The sequence below is a fragment of the Pteropus alecto genome, unplaced genomic scaffold, assembly GCF_000325575.1.
Source record: "Pteropus alecto unplaced genomic scaffold, ASM32557v1 scaffold287, whole genome shotgun sequence".
Taxonomy (NCBI): Eukaryota; Metazoa; Chordata; class Mammalia; order Chiroptera; family Pteropodidae; genus Pteropus; species Pteropus alecto.
The window spans coordinates 2,171,770-2,191,333 of NW_006439718.1; the positions used below are offsets into that span (position 1 = coordinate 2,171,770).

The window sequence follows — 19,564 nt, forward strand, 5'->3', positions numbered from 1 at the left end:
TCCTTAAGAAGTCTTGGGCCTGCACTTCTGTTCCCTTTCAATCCATTCTTCATTTTTCACATACCAGTGACAGGGACATTCACCTCTTCCCCCCTGAAAAAAGATAAAGATATATATATGTATATATTTGATCAAGTCACCCCCTTACAGAAAATCCTTTAATAGCTTTTCATTGCCCTTAAAGCTCAAAACCCTAAGCACTGCCTACATGTCCCAATATGATCTGATCTTTGCCTACCTCTCTCAGTCCCTTATCTCTCTTGACAATATGAATCAGCTGCACTGTGGGAACACTTCCTTACTTCCTCTTCATCTAGTTAATTCATCATTCTTCAGTCTTCAGACTAAGCATCTCATCTTCTAGATTACCTTTGATCCCACTACATTAGGTACTCCTGACTCCCACCAAAACGATCTGTCCCTCATCTATCAAAACATCCATCACCCTCTTCTGATTGTCTACCTCTCCTGAAAAATTTTAGGGTATGAAAACAGAGATCAAGTTATTCTACTTGGACACTGTATGCGAGTCAAGTATAATGCCAGAGAAGACTAACAGCTTTGCACCCAGGGACCTGGAATCTGAATTGAGGAAATTTGTGACTTTCTTTTTATCTGTCTTTCGATCTAGAGGCTGAAGCTTCACATACACAGACTTATGTTAACGGCTACGATAATTTCTCAGTCAAACCCGAGGAAAGCAAACAGGTGGAATTTCCTGCCATTTTCCTTCCCGTGAGTGACTGCTCATCAGGGTTTCTCACACCATCAATCGCAACGGGAAAAATCAGTTCCCATTCCCCCACTGATAGCCTTGCTCAGCAAGGGGACCTTAGACTGGTGCACACTAGACCACAAGGCGACTGGAGTCCCCGAGTTCTCAAAGACCAAGAAGAGGTTTAGGCCGAGGCGAAGGACAAAGACCTTTATTTCCCCCACGTACCAAGCGAGGTGGTGCTGCCTCTGTGCGGTCCCGCCCGCCCCGGGACGCAGCCTGACGAGGGTGAGACCCTGAACAGCACCGGAGCGTCCTTGGGATGGAGGACGCGTCTCTGCCTGCTGGGGAAGCTCCGGGCGTCTGAGGCGGCCGGCGGAGAAGTTGCAGAGGCACCCCAGCGAGGTCGCTTGGCGCAGGGCTCACAGCCGGGGCCTGCATTCATGCTGGGACCCGCAGCGAACAGTCCCCGGGCCGGCCCGGGCGGAGAGCCTCATTCACTAACCCTGAGGGACGGACTGTGCCTCCTTCTCGGCGCCTCCGGGCACCATTCCCTCTCTGCCGCTGCCTGCTTCTGCAGTTGCTTCTCTGCCGCCCTCCCGAGCCAGGCCCTATCCAGTCGAGTGCCTTCCCTCTTCCACAGGTAACCCGCCTGCCTCTCGACGCGCCGCTCTGATTCTGGCTTGGTTCACTTTCCCACCACCGGAAAGCTGCCGTCAGGCGCTTTCGGCTTCCGGGGCCGTACACTGTCGCAAAGTGGAAGTGTGAGGTTTAGCGGGCACCGGCCCCCGGAAGGTCAGCGTGTGAAAGAGTCGGTGGTAATTCCCGTCTACCCGCTGTTACTAAGGAGCAATAGCGGTACAGACGACCCCGGCCTGAGACGGCGGTGAGAAGCTGACGGGCAATTTGCTGCGACACCATGGAGGGCGGCGGGGGAAGCGGCAACAAAACCACAGGAGGACTGGCCGGCTTTTTCGGAGCCGGCGGAGCCGGTTACTCGCACGCGGATTTGGCTGGCGTCCCGCGTAAGTATCGGGCCTAGCTTGCGAACTTTTCTTACTGCTCCTTGCTACTACACCAGACGTGCAGCGCGCCTTGTCCCCCCACCCCCTCCTTTTTTTTGGTGGTGGGAGGGGGCTGGCATTCACAGCCTACAGTATCAGTGGTGGGGTTAGTGTGTCTGCACTGCTATTGTCAAGATTGAAACGAGTTTTTGAAGCCATGGATCCCCAAGAACCTCTCTGGTTGACCTGGACTCAGGAAATGTTGCATGTTTTCTTCCTTTTATATTCAAGCTTTGTGTCTTATCTTTCTCCTCACACATTCCTGTGTGCTGGGCGCTAGGTTAAGAGGAGGACCCAGCTCTGCAAGTAAATGCACTTCAAATAGCGATTCCATAGAAAACATTTTAGCTCGAAGTCGTATATTCTAAATCACGAAGTAGCCTTCAGATCAAAACACTCAACCTATGTAGGCGAGAAAGCAATATGAGTCGAGACAGCTGGAGGAACTGGTAAGTGAGCTGCACTTTAAAGGTCACAGACATGAAGAAAGAGTTTTAGGAAATAGTGCAAGATGGAGGATGCAGAAGCATGAAAACCATATCTGTGCCCTCTCCTCAATCCTATGAATATGTATTCCGAATCTTTCAGACTATGGGTCTTCGACTGGATGAATAGAACTTGAACTTAAAGATAGTAGGAAATTGGAGAATAAGTGCTGTATAAAACTATTTTCTTTTTTGAGAATTCCTGTGCTTTCTCTAGGTCCTTTATGCTCAACAATAAAGCCCTTTTAAGTTCCTAGTGTAACCTGTGTCAAAAAAAACCGTAGAACACAGTTTATTACAAATCTTAGAAGCTGCCTTAATATGGCAAAGCATTGTTACATTAATTTGATTAAGATTTGAAGGTAAAATGAGAGATCAAGGGGTGAACACCATTGAGAACCTATAATGGGCCAGTGGCTTTTCTGGGTGCAGGACTACAGCAATTAAAAAAAAAAAAATGGCTGCTGCTTTCATGAGAGTTTACTTCTTATTGAAGTGAGCCAAGTAACAAAAACATTTCAATTGGTTATGAGTGTGTATAGGCAATAAAACAGGATCATGAGATGGTGATGGGAGCAGAAAGCCATTTTAGAATAGGTCAGGGAAAGCTACTCAGGGGTATTGGCATTTAAGCTGTGACCTGAATATACTACAAATGCCAGGTAGGAGGCAAGTATACCAGTGAAAATGTCTAATACAAATGTCTTTGGAAAAAAGCCAACTTGGCATGTTTGAAGAACAACTGTTTGGTCAGTGTATCTGTAGCCTTTCAAGGGACTTGGAGTGGTAGGAGATAATGAGATCAGCAGGGCAAAGAATGGTAGCTGATTTGTTTTGTAAGCCATAGTAAGGAGTTTGAATTCGATTATAAGTGTAAATGACAGCTATTAAGGCTCGTTTCCTTTTCTTAAGTCACTTTAGTTGCTATGTAGAAAGTGAATTGAAGGGACTAGGGCAAGTGAGGAGTCCAGTTAGGTAGGACATTGTTACTGTAGTCTAGTTGAGATTTAATGGTTGGACTAGGATGGTAGCAATAAAAGTGATAAGTAACAGTACAAAGTAGCTGTTGAATATAGAACTAATAGGACTTTTCAGTTGATGAAAAGACCAGCCATAGGTAATGCATAGATTTGCAAACAACTGAGATAAAGAAGGATCCCAAGATTAAATTTTAAATGTGAGAAAGTTGATTTTCTTTGATAGAGTTTTCTAATTTCAAAGTTAATGGGATTCGAATCTGGCCCTCATGAGTTTCCATTTTCTTTTGCCCCGACCTCCATCCCTATGGTGATGACCAAAGAATTCTCTACACTGCCATGGTAAATCAACTTTGTCAGCAACTGTTAACACTAAGATCTGAAAGAACTGCCATAAAATATTTACATACAACACATAACCCAAACACTGTATTTTTTTTGAAATTCATTGGTTTCTTGTCAGTCTTTGTACAGTTGTCAAGCTCTTTTAGCAAAGTAGAAAGAAATTAGCTTTATAATAGACCTAGGCTATGCCTCCTGCTCCATTGATTATTTGATCCATGTTACTGCCAATACCATCTTTGCATGAGATCCTCAGCCACCAGTGTAAGACCTGGTTTGGGATCGAGGACCCCAGGAGGAAGAACCCCAGAATTGCCAGATAAGAAGGAAAATATGGAAAAGTGGGGGAAAATTTCACATTCAGTAAGCCTGTAAATCAAAATTTCAAGACATGTAAAACAAAAGCAGAATTAACATGAAATAAAATAACTTTAACATTTTTGTTGTAATATGATGCTTTGTTTTCTCTCTAGTGACTGGTATGAACCCTCTGTCACCTTATTTAAATGTTGATCCACGATATCTTGTGCAGGTAAGATCAAGACTAGGCCTTTTATAATTTTACTGGTGAAGTGCTTTTTTTCCCATTAAAAAAATTTTAAATGCCAGATACTTTTGGAGGCACCAAGTTTCTCATATCTGTTTACCCTTTTTTTCTCATAAACTGTGGCGATTTGGCTTGCATTTCTCCCTAACACTAGTTGATTAAATCCCTTTAAAGAGTTTGGGTGTTTGGTTCTTTTCCATTTTCTAAAATTATGATAAAATACACTAATGTAAAATTTAACATCTTAAATCTTTTTAAGTGTACTATTCAGTGTTACTAAATACATTTGTAATATTGTACAGCCATTACCACCTGCTATATCCATAACTCTACTATATCCATAACCCCATATAACTGAAACTATACAGTCACCCCACCCTTACCCATGGTTTTGCTTTGGGTCGTTTCAGTTACACATGGTCAACCATGCTCTGAAAATATAAAATGGAAAATTCATAAATTTTAAATTGTATATTAATCATATTGTGCTTATAGTGGCATTTTTCAACCTAGGATTCTTAGGTGAGCTTCAAGGGGTTCATACCAAATTTTGTGTATGCATTTACTGGAAAGAGGGTTTATAGCTGTCTAAGATTAACAAAGGAATAATTATTAAGATAATTTTGCTCTTGCATAACTGATCCAAGCTGCTGTGTTTTTATAGTTTTTTTTATGAACATTTGGTCTTACACATATTAAAATTGTGCTTATAAATAGTAGCTACAGAATGAAAGTTATTTTTTCTTTCCAGACTTTGATTCTATCAACTACTTCTCATAGCTTTCAGTTTACTTTTCTCTAGAGCTGTTCTTCCTAAACTCTGTTGCACTGTTGCTTCAAATTTATCATTAAATAAGGCAAATTATGTACACTCTGTCAAACTTACATTGAAAAGCACAGTTCTGAGCAAGAATCCCTCCTTAACTAATTTGTCCTAACAACTAATGAGCATAACAATATATGTTATATATTTCATTTCACTTTGACTTAGGTGTTGCTATTGTTGCAGAAAGTTTTATTTGAGCATAGTTGACTTTTAGTTTTACTTCCTGAGAAAAATTACTTCAACAAATTAAAAAACTTGAAAGTACTCTGTCTTGAGAGAAGCTCAGCATGGTTTTCATTTTTATCCCTTTAGGATACAGATGAGTTTATTTTACCAACTGGAGCTAATAAAACTCGGGGCAGATTTGAACTGGCCTTCTTTACCATTGGAGGATGTTGTATGACAGGTGGGCATAATACTTTTTTTTTTTAAGTGTCCTCAATCCAAGGAGTCAAAGATGCTTAAAATCAAAAGCAATTTGAATATTGCTTTCAGTGTTGTTTTAAGAATTATTAACATTTTTCATATTTTTTTATTAAATAAGAATAAAAAAGAATCAGAAGCACAGTTGTTTTTTAATATAAAGCTGTATTATTTGGATGAATTGTTACTATGATTTACTAGGGGCTGCATTTGGGGCAATGAACGGTCTACGGCTAGGATTGAAGGAAACTCAGAACATGGCCTGGTCCAAACCAAGAAACGTACAGTAAGTCTCATGTAATCATCTGATGTAGTGATGTTTGAATATTAACTTCTCCTCTGTTGGCTTGATGAGAACAGCCTTGAGATTTTAAATATTTAGAGTACTGATATACTTTTTGGTCATTTTATTATTTTTTTATTCAAAATAAAAGGAATGAAAGAATCAGGTTACTGAGTCTTAAGTATTTGAATGGAGTGACTTTTGAGTTGGTGTCCTTCAGTCAGCTGGTGCTACCCCAATCTAATTTCTCAGCTTTCCCATTCTCAGGCAAATACATTATTCGGATTGTTCAGGAGCATGCCATAGGAAATGGTAGTGAAGAAATAAGTACATAAGAGTGATTGCCACATCTGCTATTATTTGACTTTTGACTTGAACTTAACTTTACTCTCCATTTCTGAAATGGAAACCTGCAGAAAGTTTAAATGAAACTCCTAGAACTTAGAGATTGTTTCAAAAAGAGTAAGACAGTCTTCGAGGAAATTGATTTGCAGAGAAGAGAAAGTATAATTAAAAAGGCCAGAAAGTGTATATAACGCATATCTTCACCCTGCTTAAGAAATAAACATGATCAGTTCCTGTTGGTATGCTCTTAGTAATACGTTATTTAGTTTCGCAGGTTTTTATACTTCATGTGAGTGGAATTATGGTACGTCTTTGATGGCTCATGATTTTGTTTTAGGACACTTTAAACTACATCTTCATTGTTTGTTGTTTAACCAGCAGATGGCAGCAGGTGTGCTAAAATTAGACCTTGGGAATCCTGAAGGCAATGTTAAGTTTTCCATATTGTCACTATGTGAAAGAGCTTGCTTTACTAGCCCAGATCCTTGAGTATTCTTACATTTATGTTCTTAGTATTTTTCCCTTCCTGTAGTAATTTTTTTACTTTTTGTATTATGGAGAATTTTTAATATAAACAAAAATAGACAAAATAGTACAGCGAACACCTATGAACCATAACCCATCATCAGCATCTATCAACCAAAATCAATTGTGTCCCATCTCCTTCCTCCCTTCCATATTATTCTGAAACAAGTCCTCAATGTTATATCTTTAAATACCAATTTGAAATTGTGGAAGGTCTCCTAAAAAAGATAACCTTTGTTTACTAAAACAGTAATAGTTATTAATTTTTAGGAGAGTGAAATTGGTTTACATTTTTTAAAAATCTTATATGTTATTTTTTTTTATATACAATGATTCTGATCTTCGTAGATAGGAAGACAACATTTAAAAATGGAAAGAAGATAGGGTTTGGGGCCAGACAGATCTATATAACTTTAAAGCTTAGTTTTATTACTTACTGGTTTTGATCTTGGGTAAGCTTTCTATACTCTCTGCCTTTCAAGGTTGTTGAGAGATGATTAAAGTGAGAAGTAGTTAAAGGCCTAGTAAATAGAGGTATGTTGCATCATAAAGAATTTTACCGATATACAGTGCTATCAACAATACAAGAATGAAAATTAGTTTTAAAAGCTTGTTGAAAATGTAAAAACAATGTGTTAAACTTAACATAGTAAATACGTAACATAATTAAAAACAATAAACTTCATAAACAACCTTTTAGAGGTAATACAAATTTTTATTATTGAGCATTAATTTAAATGAATTAAATGAGTTCTTTTTCTCTTTGTTACTGTAATTCTATAATCTCCAGCAGTAGTCAGCCGTCTGGACAGAACCATTCCTGTGATGGTGTTACACTGCTGGAAGAGGAATGTCCTGTCTTCTTCCAGTTGTCTCTGTCACTGTTCTGGTGGCGTCTGACACTGGTGCAAGGCAGAACTGTGCTTCCTTGAGAGTATGCTAAGCATTCACTTTGGCTGCTTAGTTCTAGTCTAGAAGTGGACACAGAGTATGCTTTTTCTGTGTATTCTAGTTTGCTTTTTTCCTCTCTTTGAGTATTTATCTTTAATGCTACTTTATATTCTCTAATATTCCATACTTTAAATCTACTTATTATTCTAAATATATACTCCCCCCCCCAAAAAATAGAACTTAATAATTGTAAGCTAGTTCATTGGTTATAATGACTTTTTTTACACAGATCAATTTCTGTGAACTTTATAAAATACATTGCAAGCTGTCATTCAAAACCTTTATATGGTTGATATGTATTTAATAATTGTATATATACAAGAATTTTACTCATTTCCCAAAAAGGTTGGAGATTTCAACCTACCTTCATTTATTTTTCTATAAAATAAAAGCCAGACTTACTGAATTCGGAAGACGTATTAAGTTTTTTAATTAAGGAACTTTTGGGTATTGGGTTTATATTTTTTAAATAGCTGCAATTATGGTTTTTCAAATTACTGGAGAAATATCGATTCTAAATACGGATTTTTTTCTTTTTCTGCCCTTGTAGGATTTTGAACATGGTGACCAGGCAAGGGGCACTTTGGGCTAATACTCTAGGTTCTCTGGGTAAGTTGAGATTTCACTTGATAATAAATTATTAATGCAGAGAAAGAATGTACACATAACATGAATAATTTGATCAACCAAAATTCTGGTCCACTTGAGTAGTGCAGATGCTACTTAAGATCATAAACTACACAACAAAATAATGCCAGATGCTAATACCATCTTGAGTACTATTTCTGAATGTTTTAAATATTTTTAAATACTATATATTCTTCTGCCCAAGCAAGATACCAAATAAAATTATGTTTTAACTAAATGAAATTCAAATAATTTAGGTCCAAAGCAAATGGCTTTGTATGTTAGAAAGGGTCAAGGTCCTGTAGTTAGATATGATAGGTTAATCTAGCCATCTTGCTATGTTTTTCTAATAGCCCATTCATCATTCTGTTTATCTGAGTAGATTCCTAGACTTAATTTCCAGAGTTGCAGTAGGGCCTTTGTAGATAATGAAAACATTTGCAGTTCTAAGCAAGGGGTGATTTAGTAGTAGTTAGTCAGGGCCAAATGCTTTTATAGTATATTGTTTATGAATGATTGACTCAATTTTTAAGTCTTGAGTACAAGACTTAAACCTGCTCGAGGCACTTAGGACCTAACATCCAAGGTTTTCTTTATAACTTAGTCGAAAGTCTGAAAATCATTTAAATGTGGCAGATTAAGTAAGGGATAGGCATTTTGATGGGCATTTATTTGTTGCCAGGCTTTTGCTATTACTGAAAAATAGAAAAAGCCCATGTTGATACAATAAGCGCCCAGCCTTCTCATGGGATTTGGAAGTAGTACATTTTCACTCTGTAAAGTCAGACTCATATTTGGGATCCTACTAAATGGCTGCTTCCATATGCCACTCATGCTCCAGTTGCCTCCACCCCCATACACAGTCCCCTTCCTTTGTTCCTGTTTGATTGCTTATATATCTAGAGTGATCAGCCATTCTATTCTGCCCAGGACTTAGTTTTAGCACTGTAGGTCCTATGTTCCAGGAAACCCTCAGTCCTGAGCAGATAGGGATGGCCAATCACCCTGTGTGTTCCCTTTGTAATATTATTAATCATAGTGTTCTGCTCAAGTTCAGTTTCAGTTAAATAAGTTGAAACAAGAACCTTTGTAAAAGGAGTTATAAGACCGAGAGCTTTGTATAATGTTTAGGGGTCAAATGTGGCAATTTTCAGAAAGGGTAAGGAAAAATAATGCATTCATGGCTGGTAGGAATCTTTATAGGCATAGGAGAAGAAGGGTGGGTTGGAGGAAGATCTTGTTAAAACTAAATAGTGCCAGTAGTGCCAGTGTTATAGTATTTACATGTGCAAAGGCCAAAACTCACCTTTCTTTGTTGTATTTTTCTTAAAATAGAAGTAGATGTGTTTTGTTTTTGTTTCTAAATCCAAAGTACAGCTATTATAAATAAAAGTGAAAATTAAGATTCTTCCTGGGACTCCCCAGTGGTACTTCCTACTATTTATTTCTTCTGAATCTTTCCAAACATCTTTTTTACATATCAAGGGTTGTACACATCTGCCTGCTACATATTAGTGAATGTAGCTCTTACTCTTTTTTATTTTAAGTGAGTATATAGTATTCCATTATATGGAAAGTCCGTTTCTGCATCAGTCCCCCTTTGATGGGCATTTATTTGTTGCCAGGCTTTTGCTATCACAAACAATGTTTGAGTGATCATTCTTTATATATCTTTGAATACTTACAGAGTCATGTCTGTAGGATACATTTATCTAAATATAATTGTCATACTGACTTTCAGTCACTTTTTTATTACTGATCAGTTCCATTTCCCCTGTAGCTTTACTCTATAGTGCATTTGGTGTCATCATTGAGAAAACACGAGGTGCTGAAGATGACCTCAATACAGTAGCAGCTGGAACTATGACGGGCATGTTGTATAAATGTACAGGTACTGTTGGAGAGCTTTCTCTTAATACACTTGAAATATGCTTTTCATCCATAGTTTTCAAAGGAAACTATAATTTTTTTGTTTTGTTTTGCATTATAATCTAGTGTTCTCTGAAACTTTGTGGTTGTTTTGGTTTTGTTTTTGATTTTTGGGGGGGGAGTAAACTACACATAATATAAAATTGACCATTTGAATCGTTTTTAGGTGTATAGTTCAGTAATATCAAGTATATTTACATTGTTAGACAACTAATCTCTAGAACTTTTCTTCATCTTGCAAAACTGAAACTCTACCCATTTAAACAATGTTGCATTTCTTGCTTCCTTCAGCCCCTGGCAACCACCATTCTGCTTTCTCTCTCTATGAAATTGACTACTTTAGGTATCTCATGTAAGTGGAATCATAGAGTCTTTGTCTTTTTGTGACCAGCTTATTTCATTTAGTATAATGTCCCCAAGGTTTATCCATGTTGTAGCATGTATCACAGTTTCTTTTCTTTCTAAGACTGAATAGTACTCTGTTGTATATATAGGTGCATTTTGTTTCTCTGTGTCTCTATGGACACTTGGGTTGCTTCCCCTTTGGCTACTGTGAATAATACTGTTATGAATGAATGTAAGTAAACTAATATCATTCAGTTTTGAAAAGAAGAATCAGAGCTCTAAGAATTGAACCAAAACGATCTGGGTGAAGATCAAATATCAAATTCTCCTCTAAAATGGAAAGAAAATTAATATTCACTGAGTTATGATTATACTTCCAGCAATAAGCACTTAATATAACTTATTTCATTTAAAATTCTATGAAGTGATAATCACACCCCAATTTTATAGGTGAGCACACTATTAAGACAAGCTTTTTCAAAATGTCATATAACTAGAGACAGCTCCAAATTTTTCATCATATTTCTGTTTTAAATGGTTTAATTCAACTGCATATGTTCCATATGCCTGCCTCTGAAAAGTATTTGATTGCTTTATTATGTATTAGACACTTGATTAAATAATTCTGTTTTTTAGTAAGTCCTCTATCATTTATATCAGGTAGCATTTTTGCTTCATTTTTACTAAAAAGAAATGAGAAGTCTCCATAGTAGGTCAGTATTCCTGACATATATGAGAGTAAGTGGCTTTTTCTGTATTGAAAATAGATAGCATTTGGAATTTTATTCCTAAGAGATCACAAAACTTCTAGTAGTGCATTTGGGTATGTTTACAAATAGCTCCTAGGTAGAATAAGATGGCAAATACCTGTTATGTCCATGAAAATGTTACTTTGGCATAGAAATACCTTATTAAAAACCCAAAAATACTTTCACATTGACAGTCTATAGGGTCAGACAAAAGAATTTAAAACTTTAATTGGCAGCACAAGGGTGGCACTCAGCTAGGAAGAGTTTAATTGGCCCAAACTATGTTTAAAAAGATCAAATTAATATTTAAAAACTAGATTTCACACAAAAATCTGGAATTCCAGCTTCTTTTGAATAAATGGAAAACACCAAGCTCACATTGCATGGTGGCAAATGGCTGGAGCTGAGTGGGAGCTGCTTCTACCCCAGTGGATGGGCACTGAAGTTCCAGCTCAATCTCCACCATTCCGTTTTCTAAGGGTAAGCCATTGTGGCATTTCTTGTATTAAGGGCAGTCCTAGATATAAGAATGTTCTGAATTACCTAATTTAAGACATTATGCATATTTAAAAGACAGAAAGGAAAAGGCTGAACACTCAATATCATCAAGAGAAATGAGAGCCTAGCTTTTTGTGACAACGAATTTTTTGCAGTATATAGCATTTATGACACAGCCTGGGACATTTCCAACATAAGTTATGGAACAGAAAGTCCTTGGCTCAGCAGAGAAAAAAGCAAAAAAGAATATCCATTAATTCTGTGTCAGGTGGCAAGTCGATTGCAGTTTCCATTGCAGTTGTGGAACACAGAGGAAGTAAATAATCTCCTGACTCAGAATTCCAGCTTCACAGTTCCCGGCTCAGCACATCAAAATCAGCCTAACAAAAGCAATTCAGTGTCTTATTGATTTCTGGTTTGAAATAAACTTAAGACGAAGCACAGAATTATGAATTTTGTATAGCAGGAATACAAATATAACTTCTACTTCTGGATTTGGAAAAGAATTTAGGCACTCTTAGTCTAGAGCCAGCATAAACTGTTGAAGAATAAAGTTTTCATTCAGGGAATGGCTAATTCCTACTGACCTAAAATCTTTCCAATCCTCAATGTATTCTTAAAAAAATAGATTTTTTTTTTTTTTTTTTTTTTAAAGTTTAGAATGAAAGCAGTATGACTCAGGTATACAGCTACTTTAATAGAAAGAAAAGTCATTAGGAAAATTACATAAGAAAATGGATAGCTGTCCATTTTAACCAAAAAATTTAAGCAAAAAGGAGTTAATTTTTAAAGTAATAATTCTGATGATGTGATTTTAGTTCAGGCCTAATGCTTACTTAACAAACTATATAAATATTTTTTTCTGAGGGTGTGAAATGTCATTATTCGATTTCCATGGGCATATGAAAATGTTTAATAATTACCAGTGTTCTACCAGAACAAGACCAGCTGTAGTTTTATCATCCTTAGGAATATTTAAGAGGCCTGGTCACTTATCTGCAGAAAACAAGGCCTCATAAACTAGGACATGGGTGCTCCCTTCCCACTTGCAGAAAATCCCTGACCTGCTAATCCTATTCCTTCCATAAAGAAGTCTCAGTCATCTTATAAAAGAAAACTAAGTAAAAGTAAAAAGATACACAAATCCAGTTTATCAAATTAAGCAATTATGATCAGGGTTATTGTTAAAAGGTATTATTTATCCATGAATGCCAGACCTTCAAAATTAAATTTTATATGCCAAAAGGAGTCTCTTGATAACTTTATTTCTATTGCTGGCATCAACATTCTTCCAGTAAATAAAAATGCATGTAACGTATATAACATGCAAAGAACTAATTGTCATAGTGTATAAAACATTTCAACAAATCATTTACACCAATAACCCCCCAAAAATGGAGTAAGAATATGACAAAACATTTAAGAAGAAAATACAAATGACTCTTAAACAGCAGAAGTTGCTCAATCTCCAGGCAACCAGGAAAAAAAAAAAACAAAATAAAACATTGATATATTTTTCACCAACTGGCTTAAAGTGATAGTACATGACACACAAGTACATGACACATATTGGCAAAAGGTAAGCAAATACTTTGAAAGGCGATTTGGCGTTATTAATATTTTATGTAAATCCTTCTGCTCAAGCAGTCTCTCATTTAGCAGTTTATTCTACAGCAAACTAAGGCATACATGCAAAATCACATGTACAAGGTGTTTGAGATAGGCTTCAAGGAGGTGATATTTTGAACAAAGACGGATGAGGGAGCTTGTGAGTTGGATGTCTAGAGGAAGTGATTTAGATAAAGGTAACAGCAAGAACAGAGGCCCTGAGTGGGAGTTCGAAGACAGTGGGAAGAGTACTAGAATCTGGAGTCATAAAAGTGGCAAGGGACCAAATCATGGAAAAGATAGAGCTTTGTAGGCCATTGTAAAGAATTTGGCTTAACTGGACATCAGTTAATTCTTACCTTCTAAAGACGAGCATTTCCATTTACTTATAAGCCTTAAATTGTTTATTGTCACTTCCAGAGTTAAACTTTCACCTTTCTTCTGAGTATAGCGTGTATACCAGGAGGTTTTCACTCAGGATTGATAAACCCTCTGAAACGTCCATAAGATTTTCAAAGGGGCCTGGGATACTCCCTACCACCCACAGAAAAGCAGCCACCAAAAAGACTAAGAATCTGCTGGAAAATAGTCCTAAAAGGACACAGTATTGTGGGGAGTCAGAAACAACCGAGATATATTAGTGCATTTAGTCTTGCATAGAAGAACTGGGATCGCAAGGGAAAAAGATGGATGGGGGGCAGTGGTGAGGGAAGCCCAGCAAAGGTAGCTGCTGTGCTGTTCAAAGTCACACATTGCTTCCACTATGTAACAAAACAAAGAAAAAACAAGGAAATAGGAAACAGCCTTCTAAGTGACCCAGTCACCTTGATTTCTACCTTTCTCTCACCATGCTCTCATTTCATCATTTGTGAAGTTCATCACCTTTCACCTGAGTTCAGACCTTTATCACACACCCTTAACTTCAACAGTATTTTTCATTGACCATTTTTGATTTTAGGCTTCTACCTTAATTCCATTTTATCTACTTGTTTCTAGGTTAATATTACTCAAGGATGGTTTTAATTTGAATACTCCTGTCCAAAAACCTTTGATGACACACTGCCTTTCAACCTAAATTTAAACTTCTCACCTAGTCTTTCATGCTGTGATCCTGTCTTTCCAAACTTTTCTCCCATACTTTCCTTATTCATATGGCCAAACTGATAAATTTGAAATCCAATCCCTCCTTAAGCCCTAACTCAGCTGTTTATTACCAGTTTCAAGAAATTTCCCTGATTTCTCTTTTCTCTATCCTGGAGGCAATGTGTTATGATGAGAAAGACAGTGGGCTTTGGATCAAACTGGGTTTGACAAGCACTAGATTACTAAAAAGCTGTGTGAACAAGACAGCAACTTGTCTGAATTTCAGTTTGTCTATAAAACAAGGGTGACCTCCATTCTCTTCATAGACTTGTAAATGAGATAACCTATATAAATCAACTGACTTCCTTTCTGCCATAAGCACATTTTGTATAATTGTTGTAAGACTTAACACAGTTTTCCTAGTAGGAAGTCAATAGACAATATCTAAGTTTGAAAAATGCAGATATAGCAGGATAATGTTCATTGAAAGAAACGTGAAAGTAAAGAGCAAAGAATTAAAGTTAATTGCCTTTGGGAACTGGGAATTAGGGTGAGGATGGGGATTGCACCAGACTTTTGTGTATCACTAAAATCTATGAATACTATCTTGATTTTAAAAATTATGTATGTAGGCTACTTTGATAAAAATAAAAATTAAAAGTGAGCAAAGATGTATCAACATAATAAAAATTAAATTAGGCATTAGGCTAGGACTGGGAAGCAGTGGGAAATTATTGTTTAATTGGGTACAAAGTTCCAGTTTTAGTAGATGAAAAGGGTTCTCTCGGGATGGATGGTGGTGATGGTAGCACAGCAATGCCAGTGTACTTAATGCTACCGAACTGTACACTTAAAAATGGTAAACTGTATGTGTATTTTATCACATTTTTAAAAATAAGTAACAAAAATTATTAAAGTTAATTATTGCAAAAAATTTTTGAGTAGTGTTTAGTAGCCATCTCAGTAAGTAAGGCCATTCATGTAAAGCAGGGATTACCAGCCCTTGCTTGCCAGATGCCTGTTCACTGTCTGCAGACTAAGAATGTGGTTTACATTTTTTAAGTTACATTTTAAATGGTTATAGAAGTACCTACATAATAGGTTTTGGTCCCTCAAAGCCTGAAATACTGATTTTCTGGCCATTTTAAGAAAAATTTGCTGAGTAATTGTCAATTCAGTGTGTATTCTCTGGCACTAACCAGCTCTCTGCCCCACAAACAAGGCATTTAAATACTCTGGGCCTCATCTCTCCATGTTTAGAAAAAGTAATATTTGCCCTTTCTGGAAGAGTCTGTGTAAGGATTGAAAAGAGAAGATAAACCTGTGAAACACACATCTCACATTTGTTGTGCTTTAGAGAGACTGACCATTGGCCTTATTACTCTGTGTTCAAAGTGGGTGTATTTGCTAATCAACTTCCTGTGCTTAGTTAAGGAGTTGTTTCATTACAGAAAGCCTAAAGCCAAGGTCCTCAAATTTTAACAGATCAACTAGTTGGAAAACCCTGGAATTAATGGAAAGAGTTAAAACTAAAACATGGCTGATATGTAATAAAAGGCTACCCTTGAGTCAGGATTAACTGTGCTTAGTAAATCAGACACTGCATATTTTTGGTGTCTTGCTGGAAATAACTTTTTCCTAGCCTTCGAAAAGTGACTTGAGTTTGTTTCATTTTGGTCAGAAAGTAGAAAGCTTTCTGGGAGATAAGTTGTTATTAATGAACACTTAGTATGCCACTGATGTCCCAAAGATCTGAAAGCCTCATAGTTCCCAGTTTCATTTTGTTATCCCAGTGCCTATGCCTAGGCGGCTTATTATTTGATAGCTGAAAACTAGTATGAAAATTCTTCCAAAAGGGTCGAGTATAATACATGTTCTTAGGACACTCAAAGCAAAGGACCAACTGACAGAAACATTTTGCAGCTATTTCCAAACCAGTAGGCAGACTTCAGAGTCCTGTGGATCAGTAATTTACTAAAGGTCCAGGTGAGTTGGTCTGAAGTTGAATGTTTTGTTCCAGGAAACAGTATCTAAAAAACCAGTGTACTTTCAATTACATACCCGCCATCATTTTTCTACTAATAAACAGCAGTGAGGCCACCTTAGCTTTTGCTTTGTTGACTCAGAATGGGTTCGAGTATTAAATTTTTATAACCTGATTGAAAGAACCCTCATTACACTGAAAGTTTAGGTCTCACTGAGCCATAGTAATGCTGTTGCAGATAGCTTAGCATTTATTCTATACTTCGTAGTTTATTTTTTCCGTTTTAGGAATTTGGTCTAATTATAGTTTACTTTCTGCCCATACAACTTTTTGTTGACTTACTGGTAAAAGATATGAGGTAGATCCTTATTAAACTGAGCAGACTGTTTTAAATTAGCTGATTGAGGATACATTGCTTTTATAATGTCTCAACCACATTGAATACAGTTGCAAATTCAGCTGCCCTGCCTAGTCTATGGCAAGGTGATACAGAGATGATGTCAATTTCAAGGAGCTATCTCCCATTTACTTTAAATATTTTTAATGTTTCTGATCCCGCCTCCCACATATTTGACAGAAACCGCATACATCATCTATATATAGCTTTTTGTGTCTGTTTAAGAAAGATAATTAGGGCATTTCATAGGGGAAGCCTAAGCAGGTCAGCTATCAGAACTCTTCAGACTAGAGAGGCTCCTGGAAGGAGTGGCCCTTTATCAGCTGAAGCCACCTGGCAGGACTATCATTGCAGAAATTGTTGGTCTGAAGTGTTTTAACTTGGCAACATCACTGAATTTCACAAAATTTACTGATTTTTTAAAACAGTAATTTAAAACATCTTAAGTCTGCTCAGTTTAATAAGCATCTACTGGTTTGTAACTAAAGGGCCCCTAGTAAGGTAACCACTAGACCACAGCTCCATTCCACCTTTTACTACTTCATAGGTACAATGTAGGCTGCCTGGTTTATGGTCCATACTTATGAAACTAAGAGAAAGCAGCCACTTCTTAAAAGCTTCTTTGGGTACCCCGATTCCTCTTTTAGACTTGGGAACCATTTTAAGTTAACGGATTAAACATTTGTTTCTGCATTTCAAATAAAATATCTATTGCTAATCCTTTTTCACATGAAAAATTTTTTCATTAAGCAAAAATAGTTGTCTAATCATTGAATATTTTTCAACTGTTGTGATGATGCTAAGTGCTTTATTGCTCATTAGTTGTAGATTGACACACAAGGGAAGTGGAGGATAGGTGAGTTAGTGCTTCATCAGCACCTCACTTAAAGCTTGATTATAGCCATCTTATCAGCACTACTTCTTGAGTCTTCAAAGTTAATAGTTGCAGGACCTGTGCAGAGTCCAAAAGCTGTTTCCAAAGAGGGTGTTCCTTATTTATATTATAGCCTTAAATCAATTGACAGTGCCAGTGAAGTCTAAACCAGGGGTCCCCAACTCCCAGGCCACGAACTGGTATCCATCTTTGGCCTCAGGAATGTGGTGGCTGCACAGCAGGTGAGCGGTGGACCAGCAAGCGAAGCCTCATTTGTATTTGCAGCCACTCCCCAGTGCTAGCATTACCACCTCAGCTCCAACTCAGATTACCAAGCATTAGATTCACCTAAGAGCACTGGTCCCTGGTGCCAAAAAGGTTGGGGACCGCTGGTCTTAACTATATGACTAGCAGGAAATTATTGATCTAGTTGGGATTTCAATAATAAGCATTAAGATATTTTCTAAGTGTTATAGGAACAAGTCAGATTGAGAAATATTTTAATATTTAAAAAAGGTTTTAAATATGAAAATAGTATATATGTTAAACAAGTGATTCAGGGAATTTATCTCCTGAACTTGTCTTGGTTTCTGATATTACATTTAAAACTTTGATTCTCCTGTTTAGGATGACTTATTTATATACATGAATGTATGCCTCAATTTTATGAGACTTATTTAATCCTTTGATGTCAGGACATTTGCAATACAAATCTTTTCTTGTTCTCCCTCCCCCAGGTGGTCTTCGAGGGGTAGCACGAGGTGGCCTAGCAGGACTAACACTTACTAGCCTCTATGCATTATATAATAACTGGGAGCACATGAAAGGCTCCTTACTCCAACAGTCACTCTGAAGATTTTGCCAACCTGTGAATAGAGGACACTAGTAGTTATCCAGATCAATTAATGTCAGTATGAAGTTTTTCTCTCTTCTACCTACAATTAGTTTGAAAAATTGTGGCGATTCCGATTTGCTGTGAAGATGATGGATGGTTGACCAGGACAGCTCTCCTTCCAGCTATTAATGAGTTGAAGCCAAAACCTTTTGGTGACCGAATAATGTGGTTCTCTTCTTTGAAGATCTTGTACCTGTTCTCTCCTACTCCCTGAAGTGGAAAACCACTTACTCTCATAATTCAGGTCATGCTTGTCAATACTGTATCACCACGTTTGTTCATTTAATGATCCAAAACTCTACTGCTCTGTATTCCCAATAAAGAAAACAGAACCAAAGTCAACTCCAATGTAAACACAGTGGATGTCTCCATTTAAAAGCATCTTTCTGAGTATAAAATGGTGTATTTTTCTGCCCCAACTAATCTAAATCATGTTTTCAAGCTTGTGTTAAAATGAAGGGCTATGGCAGCATTAACAGCTTAGTTAAGATTTTTCTCCAACAGAGCTGACAAAAACAACCTCAAGAGATTTCAGATTAACCATTATACCATTAGTGTGTTAGAACAATCTGTCCAACAATCATGCTTAATTCTGTGTATGTTAACTCATCTCTTTACTGAGTATAATTAGAAAAGATGAAATAGACACGAGCTTTAAGTTTAAGGAACCCTAGGAAAACAAAGGAAATAAGGGCAAGTTATTTGAGTTTGTTTTCTTGTCTATGAAATAAAGTTAAATAAAATTGTACTGCAGGTTACACATATCATAAGTAGGGCCTTTCTGCTTGCATCTGCTAACAAAGACTTTGGCAGTAAAGTACTGAAGCTTAGCTGAAGTCCTCTAGTAAAAAGAGTTTTAACGCAAGTCATCTGTAACACAACATATAAAAAATTAAAAGATGTGAAAAGTTTGCAGGAAAAGACTGAAAATGAAAGTAATATACCTATTTGCTAATTTAAGATTCATAAAATAGATTTTTTTGAATATAAAATTTTTTTATGTTCTAAGCTGTACTAACCAAAAGTCATCACATTCACATAATGTGACTGAATATTTTGTGACAAAGTAGTCTCATAAATACACAGGACAAC

General features: G+C 36.9%; 2 protein-coding genes and 1 non-coding gene across 5 annotated transcripts in view; 2 read left to right on the top strand and 1 right to left on the bottom strand.

Moving 5' to 3' along the window:
• PARG (poly(ADP-ribose) glycohydrolase) overlaps nt 1-1,458 on the bottom strand; it is a 115,461-nt gene extending 114,003 nt beyond the window's left edge. The window contains exon 1 of one of the 3 annotated variants that reach the window (XM_006916931.3): nt 944-1,458. In XM_006916931.3, the coding sequence (XP_006916993.1) occupies nt 944-1,160 (217 nt within the window). In that variant the 5' untranslated portion in view covers nt 1,161-1,458. The remainder of the gene's footprint in view (nt 1-943) is intronic. The other 2 variants (XM_015593247.2, XM_015593248.2) reach the window with 2 other exon arrangements.
• Nucleotides 1,456-18,826, top strand: TIMM23B (translocase of inner mitochondrial membrane 23 homolog B (yeast)). Its single transcript, XM_006916932.2, has 7 exons — nt 1,456-1,740; nt 4,057-4,115; nt 5,269-5,362; nt 5,581-5,665; nt 8,034-8,092; nt 9,891-10,001; nt 18,315-18,826. Exons 1-7 carry the CDS (start codon nt 1,635-1,637, stop codon nt 18,428-18,430), a joined length of 630 nt encoding a protein of 209 aa, XP_006916994.1. The 5' UTR covers nt 1,456-1,634; the 3' UTR covers nt 18,431-18,826.
• LOC112483923 lies at nt 7,318-7,518 on the top strand. Its single transcript, XR_003047819.1, has one exon. It is a non-coding gene; the product is annotated as a small nucleolar RNA SNORA74 (small nucleolar RNA).
• Nucleotides 18,827-19,564: the final 738 nt, after the last annotated feature.